Below are 14,882 nucleotides of genomic sequence, written 5' to 3'. Positions count from 1 at the left end.
GAGACAGCCTGGGTTATCCTTCAGATCTTTCTGCAGACAGAACAATTCAGCACCCACATATTCCGGGGACGTACATGTGTCTCAGGGGCCATTTCATATCCAATGTAGCACATACTGATAATGTAACAGACCACCCACTAACAAAGCATTTAATATAAAAGCTTACAACCAGCAAAGCTACAAGTCCCAAATGTTTACATCTAGCAATGGAACAAAAGAGAATTTTGCAATATGCAAATTCGCAATCACCAACAAAAAAATTACATTTAGTTAGTATACCATGCATAATTTGAATACTGAAGATCAAATCATAAATCCATATATGAGAGAGCATTTATGGAAGAAATTTACTATGGATTCAATAATGAAACTTAAAAATGTCTTAATATGTTTAAATATAAATTTTTAAGCAAACTAACTTCAAAAATTCTATTATAATGGGAAAATAGGCGAGTATTAACAGAATCTAATGCTTACATTTCCCACTGTCATACATATTAGTCTCTCATGAAATGGCCACCTTGCAAACTACAGCCAAACAGCCAGACAAGGAAGGGGGTGGTCCCACCACTCTTGTCCTCTAAACTCAGATGTCAAGGTTGAAAGGTTAGTCAGAACCTGTTCCTGTTATATACCAATCAACCACAGAGTCTAGAGGGGGGACCAACGCCCCCCATTCTGTCTTCTTCAGAAACATCCCTATTGGGATGATCTGGGGCTGATAGCTGTTGTCACCACATGTCGTCAACCGCTACGGAAAAGGGGATGTGGACAAAACAAAGGCAGAACCAGGCCCCACTTAGACTCTTTTGAAGATTAGCAGAAATTGTATGAATTGCTTCATATTCTTATTAATGCATGTTTCAAATGAAGATGAGAATGATTTATTTTTATTGTTTTAAACAACATAAAATTAAAATTTTGATTGTTAAATGCTCCAGTTAGCAAATCAATTTGTTAAAAAGACTGTATATGCAAGAACATATTATGTTTTATTTACAACTTGCTCCCACCCACCATATTAGAAAGAGGTGACAATATGGCTGGTCCCATTTTGCTATTATCAATTTTATTTTATATTTGCTATTGATTTGCTATTTGAAAAGTATAATTTAATCAAACACAGCTTATTACATTGATGAAAGGAGCTGACTAAATGGAACTTTCTATCTTAGCCTGAGTTCACAGGACGAGCTTGTCTACTGCTGCTCTGAAACTTAGAGGTAGATTTATCAAACCTACTAAAAAGGAAAATTGGATGTGTTTCCTATAGCAAACAATCAGATTCCAGCTACCATTTACCCAGTACATTCTATAAATTGGTTACTATGGGAAATACTCCACTTTTCCTTTTTAGAAGGTTTGATAACTGTACACCTTACTGCCTGGTGTTTGGATTGTGTGCCCCGGCATCTTTGGTTTCATTACAATTCATTACAAGCTACTTGTTCTGTAAATGGTGATATGCAATATTAGCAACAATATGTGCTTTCAAAATGTACAGTGGGCCTGATTCATTATCGGACGTAAGTCCATTTACGTGGTGCGTCTTGTGTGAAATAGCTCAGAAACAGACCTTATGCCACTGAATGCAATTGCATGAAATTCATGTCTGAATACAAATGGCACTTACAACTACCTACATCTTGAAGGGCAGTACTGGGGAGGGAAGGGACAGATGAACGTAGGCAATGTACAGTAAGGGCATGCCGAGTGCATGCTAGCACAGTTGCGGGTGATTGAAGACCTGGGGTTACATGTTTTCTAGCCGTATCAATTGCACCAGCTACAGGACAGGTGTAAGTGCCGACTAATTGTGATGACTGACGAGACATAGTATTTGTAAGAAAAACTACACATATGTGTAGCACAGAACATGTGTATGCATATAAACTAGATATAAAAACAGATTGTAAGTACATTAAGCATTAAGAACATCTTGATTTATGTATTTACTATTTTTTTTTAACAAATATAGTTTTTATTAATGATTGTAGTACTAAGAGTTTATTTTATTAAACATTTTTAGTGCATTTGTTCTGATGTGCCTTTATATTGCATATATGCATATCCTGCACTCTGTTCTGTCTACTTATGGCAACTAACTTTTAGCCAGAGTGTACTTATACCCAGAGTCAAATGGAAATGTATATTGAGATCCCCTTGTATTTGAAAATGGTTGGAACTATGCTCAAGTTCTGTGCTCATTTTATAAACGCAAGTTGCATACAGGTTGTGTCTATAGATGAATCAGGCCCAGTTTGTACGTACTATTTTTGCTCTGTTATCTTTAAAATTAACCAAGTGATAGCCTGAAAACTGATAAGTCAAAACCCATTTTTGGGTTTTACATGATACATTTTATGCTTTGTTAATCGTGTCTAAGCACTGTTCAAATAAGGGTTTTTAGAAATGAGAATTAAAGCAGCATAGGTGTAATATGACAGTTCATGGATGGTTGTTTGTATAGAGCATGGTGGGGCTCGGCTTTGTCATACTGTAAAGTCCACTCCGTGCCTGACAGACCAGATGTGTCTGAAGGTTTCTAGCAAAGCAAACAATGTGAGGTTATAAGTGACTAGCCAGTATGCCAGTATACCACTCAATCATGTTTCCATTGATAAACCATGTTAGACTGGTAATGTGGCAGCAGTCACAGAGACAAAAAACATGCCCTCTTAAACCTTTGTAAGTGGATACTAATATTCAAATTTCACCTAATGGTAGATGTGTCAAACATCAGCTTGCACATTAAAAAGTAGGGTGGCAAAGGGCTTACCAGATATAGTGTATATATTAATACATATCTAAATATATGGTATGGATGTAGTTTTTGTAAAAAAAGAATATGTGAACTAAAGTTCTACAACTCTATACAACATTTTATCTAAATATTTTGATAATGTAAAGTACAAGTAGTATAAGTAGTGAACTCTTTTCCAAATTGGATAATGCAAAGAGAAATAATTTTGTAGTGACAATGGGCCTGATTCATTAAGGAACTTAAGCAACAAATTTCTTACTTAGGTCTCCTGGACAAAACCATGTTAAAATGAAAGGGGTGAAAGTTATTTTTCTATTTTGCACATAAGGTAAATACTGTCTGTTTTTTCATGTAGCACACAAATATCAACTTTAAATTTCAGTGTACAAATAAACTATCAAGTATTTGTGTGCTACATGAAAAAAAACAGCCAGTAGTTAACTTATGTGCAAAATAGAAAACTGATTTTCACCCCTTGCATCGTAACATGGTTTTGTCCGGGAGACTTAAGTAAGAAAATTCTTGCCTAAGTTCCTTAATGAATCAGGCCCAATGTTCTTCAACAGCTTCATTTATATATTCATTAAAATATTCTGTTGTAGAAGAACTTTGAAGGCCTGTCTTTTTTATACATTAAATTAACTGCAAAGTGCTGCCAGAACCTAACATGACGTGCTTCTTCGTGCGCTTACAGTTTTACAGTAGAGGAATTTCCTCTAATTTTTACTTGGATCTTTATGAAATTACAAGCAGATCATTGCTGCAAAGTCTCATCAAGCGAGATCTGGCGGCACTTTACTTACAATTTAATTCCCCCCCCATGGTTTTGATTAAGTTTGATTAAATGTATTGCTTTAAATTATTACTGAGATTAATGGTAATGTGTGGCCTCTCACTGCCTTACACATAATTATAGTTAATTTGTCTCTGTGACTCTAGCCATTGGCTTTATAAGGTTATGTTCTAGCTAGTAAAGTGTACTTTGAATGGATACCTAGGTTTACGGTGAGTTTCACTTTTCCTCCATCAAGTTCTAGCCTTAGCGTATCTGCAGACTCTTTGGAGGTGGTGGCCAGAAGAAGTCCATACGCTCGTTGGGACATGAAACGTAGAGAAACATCCTCTGCTTCTGTGTGGGTGACTCCGGGGAGCAGGACCTTGAGGTACATGCTGCCGTCGTAGCTCAGGATTGCTGCTTCTGTAACAAAGAGGAACAGCGAGAGAGAGTGAGAGAAGTAATGGGAATGATGACAGCGCTGAATTGATAAAGGGAGTTTGCTGCAAAGGTATTTTTGTGGCTAGAACAAGTTAAATAACAAAAAAAGCATTATCATAACTGTTGTAAGAGAAAAAGCTGGAAAAGTTTAATATAAATTTAGAAATTATCTTGCATAAAGTAGAGAAATGCTCTATATTATAAAAAAAATTCTGAGTAACAAATTGTAAAAAAAAATGCATACTACATTATAAATACTTCTTTAAAACGATTTACTCTTTGTTTATTATAGTTATATAGCTGGCTTTGATTGCATGATAATACATGTTTACCAACATTTCCATGTGAAAAGATCATTTTAGATAGCACTGTCCCATAAATCACGAACCATTACTTTAGATAGACCCAACTGCAATCATCTTACAAAACACAACTTGGTAAATAACTTATTTTGTCCCCAACACAACAGGTAAGGAAATCTGTACCACTTCAGTAATTTAGAACATAAGTGGTCCATGACTGATTTTGAACATTTCCATGTAAAGTCCAATATGTAAAGGTAATTGAAGGGGAAAAAACATTTTATTTTGCAGTTCTTTTTATGTAATTTCCATTTGTATCAATTTGCCATCATAGTATTGTTCCACCAATGAATGTAATTTATATAGAAGCTAAAAGTTAATGCAAGTGTAGAAGTTGCTGTTTTACTTCTTGTTGTATTATATAACCCTAAATTATGAAGTCCACTGGCTGGGAAATGTAAAATGTATTGGCTTTGCACCAATGTTCCAAAATAGTTCTCCTAGTGCATTTCAAGGTATGTGTAATGTATGCCACCAGATTCCCAGATAAACTGATATAACTGTGTATGCTCTTCACCTATAGCTCACAGCTCCATTGCTCCAAGGGGCTGTGTGCAGAAGCATAGGCTTATATTCACGGCTGATGTGTACAAATAGAATAGTAGAGACTAAATCCCTATGCAGAGACAAGGAAACTTTCAGGTAAACAGACAAGGAACCAGTAATAAAAACTGCAAGTATAGTGAGGAACAATCCAATAATCGGAGAGGTGGCTAAAAGAATTGTCAGGGTCACAAACTTTGGGCAGGGTGAGTGACAGACAAAGGATAGTCAGAAGAGGCAGGGTCAAACAATGAGCAGACCTCAAACTGATTCAGCACACAATGCCTAAGTGAGCAAATGCTATAACAGGCATTGAGCAGTGGCGGAACTAACATTAGTGCAGCATGAGCAGTGCACCTGTGCCCATGAAGATAATGGGGCCTGCTGCACAGGGAATTAGCGAGCTGTGGGCCTCAGTTCCCTTCTCCCCTCCTACCCGCTTCCCTGCACCGGGGCCCACAGCTCGCTAGTTTCACCTCTGACAATGACCAATCCGAGCAGTGGATCAATCAGCCCTCTGAGCACTAATTTTAAGCATCTGAGCAACACTGAAGTCAGAGAGATGTCATCAGAACCAATGTAAAGTTTAAACAGCTGAGAAGCTTTGGAAAACCTGAATTTTGGTTTCAATCCAGACAGCCTGCCTACTGTCTACTCTCTGATGAATGTAAAAACACATTTACAAACTAAAACCTAGGTTTTACATAGAGGTAGAAAAATTTAAAGAGGTGCACTGTACAAATGTATAAACAACAAATTGCAGTCCACCCTACTACAACTTTAGCTGCAACTATTATAATTTTCTAAAATACTGCTTGATTTAAACTAATTCATGATTTAAATTGACCATAACCAAGAGGAGACATTAGGAGACGTTTTATTACACGTGACACCTTTGTGTTTTAGAAGATTTTTTTTACTTTGGGCAAAGTACGGCTAGAAATGTCTTCTCTGCCAAAGTGTAACTAGTAGGTACAAAATATGTTGCATTAAAATTCTAGGAAGAGACATGACCTCCGCCTGATTAGAACTAATGCAATATTCAACTGTTTTTGCAGATGTGACAATTGCTGTGCCCCCTTACCAAAGGCAATGAGCATCACTACAAATTTAGTGTATTACAATTTAATACCAATAGTGATACATAAAATGTGATAGGTACCAATAAAACAGCTTCTTAGTGGTTTATCTGATGCAGGAACAAGGAGTAAATGCTCTTCCTCTTCAATTTTCCATGTTATGAGGATGGAGCCAAAGTGAGAACTAGAACTCCAGAGACTGCAGTGTAGTGTAATAAGTTATTTTAAACATCCAAACAGATAGAAACTTATAGGTATATGTGTACCATATCAAGCTTTCTTAGAAGCATATAATCAAATCAATAAGGCTGCCAATAAATATTGCGAAAACTTTAATAATCATAGAAAAGGCAAGAAATCAGAATCCCTAATGCCCGTACATTAAGATAATAAAAGTGAAGCTTATCTGCACTCCTCAAACAGCAACGATGTTCTGGTATGAGACACATTTCTGGCCAGAAAGGAAGTCCCAATGTAAGCTACAAGGAAGAAGAAGTACAATAGGAATAGCCTTGACCCATTTCACCAGAATGACTTAATCAAGAGCTCTCACATTTTATGTATCACTATTAGTATTAAGTCGTAATACACTATGTGTGGCACTTCTGTTTTTTGTATTGTATTTTGGGTATTACACTTTCAAGCAGGTGCTTAAGGACAAGAAGCAGCCTAGTGTATGTTATATTAAAATTGTTTTTGGTTTGTTATAGCCCTAATCACTTGTTGATTGCCACCTAGTGCCGTTACTGCTTATTATTTTAGATCATCCCTACACATTTACCATTTCCACTCCTTTTATCTAATTTCAGTCATCTTGAAGCTTTGCAAAACTAGGTGAATGAGAGCACCTACTTTCTAATTAGCAAGGAATGCCCTTACTCAGCCCAATTCCTCCGATTACCAAGGACCAACTTATACTTGTCCACAACTGCTACCATCTTGCTTTGCTTTGAATATATTTGGGTAGATTCAAAAAAATCTAGCATCTAATCACGGCTCATTTGGCTACAGTTATTGAGTGATTTAGTCAGCTTTTATCTTGAGTTCATCAGTCAGTCAGAACCATGTTACTTAGGGAACAATTACCAACATTGCTATACCATTGGATTGCTGTATTGAGGCCATTACTGTCAACTGCATTGGGTATGTTTAGTGGCACAACTAATCATGCAATACTACTTGCATTTATACACAGTGGGGCTGATGCAGTGTGGGATGTACTCCAGTTTTCCTTTGTGTCTTGCGTGAAATCACTTTGCGCATGCTCAGGAAGAGGGAATACATATCCAGTAGTAAAAAATGTCAGGGTACCAACCAGTCTCTGCTCTGCAGACATGGTTCTCTAAAATATGTTTCCTCCTTTTGTATGAGTTGCAGTTGCAGAAGCTCCTGAAAAGTAGGGTCATTCATCTGCAGTAAATTCCTGAAGTTATCAGGATTATTCTCCAATATCTCCTGTAGCAGTGGCATATTTGAAAAAGACTCTCTCCTCAGCAACCAGTCCTTGGTCCAAGAACTGCGTTTTTTCTTCTTCTCCTTTTTCTACTGTTTACTGTTTCCAGCACAGTCGCCATTGCGACAAGCAAATAAGCACACAATTTTCTTTTATATGGCATGCTCATAAAAAAAATAAACACTACCTTGTGTACAGTTCTGCAGGGAAAACATACACAAAGCAAAACAAAGCAATGAATGGCGATGATACTATTTCATCTTCCTGGATATATGTGTGTGGGTTTGTGTGCGGTGAGATTCAGACCATTATTTAAATTAGCTTTGCATATTGCTGCAGGGTAGACAGATATCTGTAGAGTATACACGGAGTCACAATCTTTTCAGCAGACGATTATGAGAGATGCAGATCTCAGATCTGATGGTAATTATGTAGGTGTGTACACATGAATCGACATGCTCATAGACACTTTCGGACGTTGGTGAAATCGTTACAGAACTCGTATCTAAACTAAGATTGCATAACTGTGTACCCAGCTTAAGATGAAATGTCAAATAGATTTATAGTATTTTTTTTTTAGAAGAATCCACTATTGCGAAATGTCATTTTCAACAACATCCATTATGCAGCATATATGTAAATAAAGCGGAAATCCCCTGTAAAAATGATGTCTGCTTTATTTACATAAAGATGACACATGGAGTTGTTCTATTTTTTTTAGTGTATGATTCAAGCTGCTACTAATGATTTACGGCTTCTTGCGAATCATACAATTGTCATATCACATATAATGTAATGAGCAGTTAATGTCCACTCCTAAGTATGTATATTTCTAAAATAAAACCCTGCCCGCTCTTTGCTCTGTCATCATGTGACCACTGAGGAGCTGTGTGGCTTACTGGTTCAGACTCAGAGATCAGGATAAACCAAATGTTTTCATCTGATAGACACTTTTATTTGTAGTGGCATCCCTATCAAATCTCCCCCACAGATTAATGTTGCAAAAGGAACTGAAGGGCCACCTGGAAAATTTACTTCAGGTTCTAGTTAAAGAGGCTTCAGCTACATATTAAATAGGTTAGGGATTATAGCTTTATTAAGTTTTACTCTTTTTTACTGTATTAACATGTATATGATTGAGCAATGCTGCCAGGCCTGCCATCGAAATTGTGAGGTCTAGTACAAATTAAATAGACAGGCCTTCCCATGGCAGACACCGAGGTGTAGCATGTTGTCATGGTGCCTAGAGCAACCACATGTCCTTCAGACCTCCCAGATTATTCCAGCCATAAACTGCTCCCAATTCACAGAATGTCTGGAATCATTAGCGACAACGAGCCCCCTGCCAGTCAGGGCCTGCTACAACTGTAACCCCTGTAGCCCCCTTTTGGTGGTCCCGAGAGATGCTATGTGCGGAGCACTGAATTTTCTGAGGCAGTGAGGCAGTAATGTTAAAAGAATTGTGGCACGTATGATAGTTAAATTTTGTCAAGTTTGGTAGTTCGTGACCTAACTGTCTTAAAACTTTGTTGAGTTGAGGGCAACGGTTGGAGTGTTGCTGGCAATTATTAGTGAGACATCATATCCTCAAAAGATAAGTGGTGTTCTTTAAGAACACAATAAATATTTTTGTTTGAAGCCATTCTATGAAGTTTATTTACAAAGGTCACTTGGTGCGCATTGCGTAACAATTTGGTTTTGTACTGGACCCCTTGGTGCACAATAGCCATCAACATGCACTCCTCTTCTCAAAATTTGTAAAGGACCTCTGTAACCTTAAAGTACTGCTCAATAAGTGGAGAGTCTGTTAGACATACTAGCGGGTGGACAGGAGCTAAACACTTTTGTCTGGCATTCTTATCCTAGTTAAATTTCTTTCATGATACGAGGAGTCTGTCACGAATCGGGTCTTAGTCCTGTTTACATCACTCGGCGGTACCATATCAACATACATCTTCCTCCTAGTTGAATGCAGCATTCTATCCTGGGACAAGCATGACTTCTGTCTGCAGTACTGGAGGCTGCCATTTTGGGAGCGACACTTGCTATACATAGTGCTAAGTCTGAACACCTGATCTTATCCACCAATTAGCTTCCTCTGCAGACTATAAGAGTCTCCTCCTACACTCAGCTAATTGCCAGTGCAACACTTTCCTAGTTCCTGGTTCCTTATTACCTCATTTGCTGTTTGTTTGCTGCTTCATTCTGCCTGCTGTATACAGATCTCAACCATCAACCCTTCGTGTGAATTCAGCTTCATCCTGTTTGCTGCTTCTTTCCACCTGCTGTATACATATTTCAATCATTTACCCTCTGAGTGAATTCAGGTTCATCCTGTTGCTGTTATATGGACTTCAACCATTTACCCTCTGAGTGATTTTAGATTCATCCTGTTTGCAGTTATATGGATTTCAAACCATTAATCCTTTTTGTGAATTCAGCTTCACTCTGCTTGCTGTGATACAAACTTTTAACTATTAACCCTTTGTGTGAAGTCAGCTTCATCCTGTTGCTGTTATATAGACTTTAAACTATTAACCCTTTGTGTGATTTTGGCTTCATTCTGCCTCCTGAAATAAAGACTTTTGGTATTTATTCCTTGTGTGGATTCACCTTCATTCTATATGCTCCTGTACAGATTCCAACTGTTACCTTCTGTGTGAATCCTCCTCTCACCAGTCTATTCATGTCTCTCCTACTGCCTATCTGGGGTAGTAGGTTGTTGTTCTTAGTCATCTACTTTCTGGAGCCATCTCTGATGTATATTTAACTCTGAACTAATTTTGTTATTTTGACTACAATTCTTTATATTCCCGATGTATAAAACACTAGAAAGCTATCCTGTAATAATTTATAATTTTAGCATAATTATAAAATATTATTATAAATTTTCCAAGATATGTGACCTCCATTTAGCCAGCATACTATTTATATGACTTACTGTCCATCATAACTCACCTCTTTCACATGTGTCCCCAAGGTACCCTGTCCCCACGCAGTCACAGATAAAGCGGTTCCAGCCTTCTTTGCATTGCCCCCCATTCCTACATGGAGAATTCGTGCATTGGCGCTGGGTCTCCCGAGTACAGAATGGAGTGACACCAGCAGCCGCCCCTGATAACTCAGCCAGCCATCTGATGTCTCTGCTTTTCCCATCTACAAAAAGGTCCCGTACGCAACCTACAAATCCCAATCCAAGGGAGGCTGTCCAGACTTCAGGGGGAAGTTGAAGATATTCTCTTGGTTCTGGAAGACCTCCAAGGTACATTTCTCCTTCAAGATCAAGGATTTCACTTTCACCTCCAACCTGAAAGGGTGTATTTCGGCTGTTAACGGAGATAGAGCCTGAGAAAATATAAACATTGGCATTTTAATGAGAGAAGATAGGTGGCCAAGGTCATAAAGACAAAACAAATAGGAGATTAATAACACTGCTTTCACAGGTACCCACACATGTTACAATCTTTTACAAATCAATCACAATTTTTGATTGCACTTAGTATTCTGCTGAATGGTAGTCTCTTATCATTTCTGATGCTGAATTGTTTATGCATGCCTTGCAAATTCTTCTATTAACTGCATTTATTATTCCTCTGAATTATACCCTCATACCTGTTACTATGCTTACTGTTCTCATGTATGTCATATGTGTCAAGCACTACAGAATCTGTAAACAAAGATTAGTGGAGAATTAACCGCGCTTCCCTTATATGTCATATGTATACTGCTGCCTGCTGTGGGAATAATTCGTTAAACGGAGTGGGTCCGTTCCCCTTAAAATCTTTAGTAATAGTAGAGCATTATAGCCTGCGCAAAATTGTGATGATGTAAAATTATATTCATATATTTATTCAAATAGAAAGAGGATATAACCCATAATATGCATAAGTGGTCCGGACCAATAGTAATACAGTATAAATAAACTTGCAATGGTTTCGTATTCAAAAAGAAGACCTCAAATACCCCTAGTAGTTCAGCAAAGTCAATTGTTCCACAATAAGTGCTGGATAAAAGTCCCACATTAAGGTACAGACATTACAGGTCCCAAATGGGAAAGTCAATAATGGTAATGAAGAGATTACTATAATCTCTTGAATAAATATATGAATACAGTTTTACATCCTCACAATTTTGCGCCAGGGAATAATGCTCTACTATTACTACAAAAACTTTGGTGCCATATAAATAAAGAATGATAATGATTGTAGATTGCAACAATTATTTTGAATTTATTTATTCACCACACGCTGATTATTTTTAATGAGATCCAGATAGAAACTAATTGGATTACTTTAAAAAAAATTGAAAAAATTGCAGCACCACCTCCAAAGATTCTGCTGTTTAGGAGTACTGAAAGAGTTGTAAAATTACAGCACAAACACAACAATTTGATTGCCTTAACAAAAAATGATTCCAACTCATACAATTTTAATTGTATACAATATGATAGAAACTCTGTACAATTCAATCAACAGAATTTAAATTGTATGTCTAAATTGTAATGTGTAAACATATTTGAACAATGTTGTGATTATTTTTTTAAAATCCAGAGTTCATTGTAATAATTAATATTGTTGCTAAAAATATTGTGGGAAAATCCAGTTGGTCATTTGAAGTCATTAGTACAGTCAGACGATGACTGTGCACACAGTCAAATCAGGTAATTAATCAACCACATATATTTTCCACTCATGCAACAACTTATAGATCCCAATCAGTCACATAGACTAGTAGTTTGCAGTCAGTTTGATCTAAAACAGCATTGCTAGTTGTCACGATAGTTGCATTTTTGTGCACTATTAAGGAGACCAAAACTATTTACTTGTGGATAGGCAGTGCAACTTAAAGGACTGTGTTACCTAAAATACAAGTTGCCTTGTATGAATATGTAACATGTTGCCTACTCTGCAGGAATGTCAGGGAAATTTCTAGATCAGAATAAGATCCTGGACTCTCTGGAGAGTAGTCAATTCTCAGAAAAAAGGACTTTCCTGCATGCAGGGTGGACACCCACCACAATGAAAACAGAGTGGGTAAGGGTGCAATTATTCAATTAGTCCACTCGATGATGTGAATAGCGTCAAGTCACGCATACCTGTTTTTTTCATACCCCTTGCATCCCCTGGAAGCAGAGGCGGATTGCCCATAGAGCATACCGGCACTATTCCCGGGAGGCCAGTGGCCTCAGCAGGTTGCCAAATTTCTTTTTTGGAGGCTTTAAAAAAAAACAAAAAAAAAACGTATGTGTAGTGGCCGGTCCACAGCCTCAGGATTATAGATAGAGCACGATTGAGGGGCGAGGGTGGGTGCCCAACAAGAGGACCAGCCACCTTCCTTAATGTGGCCACAGATCTGTGGATCTGTTCCTCCTATCCTTCTCTCCCTGTGCGTGGCCTCTTTAAATCCCCATACAGAGGTCACATGGGTCGTGCACCACGTGACAGGTGCTGTCCCATGTGAGAAGAGAGGAGTCTCTTTATCAGGGCTGCCTGCCTGCAGTAACAAGGTAAGTGTGAGGGAAAGGGGGGGCTGCTCTAATGTGTAAAGGCAGGCTGCTCTTATGTGTGAAGGGGGGCTGCTCTAGTATGTGAGGGGGGCTTCTCTAATGTGTAAAGGCAGGCTGCTCTTATGTGTGAAGTAGGAGGCTGATCTAATGTATGAAGGCAGGCTGCTCTAATGTGTGAAATGGGGCTGCTCTAGTATCTGCAGTGGGGGTTGCTCTAATGTATAAGAAAGGGCGGGTTCTTAGTATAATGTGTGATATGAGGGAAGGGGGGGCTGTCTTAAAAGTACATGGCTGGTAGGTAGGCTATTAATTTTATAGTGGCGTTTAGTTGTGGACTAATTATTTAATATGTGCTATTTTATTTGTGGGTTGATGGAAGGGCAATTTAATTTATTGGTGGGCTATTTAACTTAAAAGTGGGGCCTATCAAATTAAGATGAGGTGACGGGACCTTTAATGCTGGGGGGGTTTGTGAATATTAATTGAATGTGGGGCTTAGTTTGGGGAGTAGGACTATTTATTAAATGTGAATATGAATTATTTAATGCCAGGGATGGTTGTGTGAAATGGTAACTTTAAACGTAATGGCTATTAATATTTTGCTGGGATTAGTTACAGGGAAATAGGTTTATTTATTAAACATGTATACTATTAATTTAATGTCAGGGCTTGTTGGACAGAAATATATATAATTATCAAATGTGAGTACTATTATTTTAATGTTGGGGATGGAGAGAGGCCTAATTATTAAACGTGGGTACTATTGAATTAATGCCTTGGCTTGTAGTTTTACTCTAAATTACATGTATTCATTTTTTTCCAAATAGGGCACTTATCATTCCAGGATCCAGACAAGCAGCAACTGGTCTAAAGACACCAGCAGCCACAGCTGGTGAAAGTGACAAGAACAGGTTGGAAAGAGCAGGACAGTCTGCAGACTATCCTGTATCTGGTGGGGTAGTCCCGAATTTGGGTGACTGCCTTGCTTGGTTCAACTACAAAGACAGTTGGGAGGTATGTCCTACTTCACACTGTACTGCTTGTGAAGGCAGAGCTGCGTGCAACAGTAGTGCACACAGTTTTGCCTGTGTATTTGTCTAAAATGATAACCCCCCTGTCTTAAATGCCCTGGGTCCCCCAAAGCCTTGTTCCAGCTCTTGTGATACTTTAGTGGCTCTTGCATTGATTCCATTGCCTGCCTATTACTTTGCATGATCCCATTCTCAGATCACTTTGTAGAACATATGGCAAGCCCCATTGCACTGAAAATATCATTAATCCCGCCTCCTTTGCACTTAGTATATCACCAGAAAATCATTGGAATAACTCTCCCCTTCACTTATACCATTGTCTGCCAACCGTTCCTGCACTGTTATCAATTCAAACCACCACCAATGACTGGGCACATTTAGGGCTCATACCCAATTGTTGCAAAAGAAGTGTTTTCTTGCAGATGCTTGCATAATTTCACCTTTAAAGTGATCGCACCTGGACAGCCATTTATTATAAGGATTATTATTAATGCATTTTTTGAAACGCACAATGCACATATTTATATATTATATATATAGAGAGAGATTTGACTGGTAGTCTGCATCTCAGGACATTCGGAAATTATGTAACAGTGGGGTGAGGTGCTTAGATGCTGCTCTGGCAGACTGTTCAATTAAGATTGTGCCAACATGTTTCATAATAAAGTTTTTTAAACAAAGTCAGATATGTTTCTATGAAGGAAATATTGGAAGGATGTGTTAGTAGACAAATAAACAAGTTGGAGCAGAGCAGGGACGGATATAGAAAAATGCTGTACCCGGGGCGAGATAGGGGGGGGGCGATTTAGGCCCCGCCCCTTTCTAACATCTTAGGCTGCTGATGGCTGCACACTATGTGCAGGTCCGTCCAGCGTGACAGGCAGGGACAGTGTGTTGCCCGGCTGCTCTGATTGTGTTTTAAACACAG

At 38.2% G+C, this 14,882-nt stretch overlaps 1 protein-coding gene across 16 annotated transcripts in view; it reads right to left on the bottom strand.

Annotated features, from left to right (window-relative positions):
• NRXN2 (neurexin 2) overlaps nt 1-14,882 on the bottom strand; it is a 725,960-nt gene that overhangs the window by 420,901 nt on the left and 290,177 nt on the right. For all 16 annotated transcript variants that reach the window (XM_075188775.1, XM_075188784.1, XM_075188781.1 and 13 more), the window contains 2 exons: nt 10,376-10,762; nt 3,759-3,962 (listed from right to left, as the gene is read on the bottom strand). In XM_075188775.1, the coding sequence (XP_075044876.1) occupies nt 3,759-3,962; nt 10,376-10,762 (591 nt within the window). The remainder of the gene's footprint in view (nt 1-3,758; nt 3,963-10,375; nt 10,763-14,882) is intronic.

The sequence above is a fragment of the Mixophyes fleayi genome, chromosome 10, assembly GCF_038048845.1.
Source record: "Mixophyes fleayi isolate aMixFle1 chromosome 10, aMixFle1.hap1, whole genome shotgun sequence".
Lineage (NCBI taxonomy): Eukaryota > Metazoa > Chordata > Amphibia > Anura > Limnodynastidae > Mixophyes > Mixophyes fleayi.
This window is presented reverse-complemented; position numbering and strand designations above follow the sequence as displayed.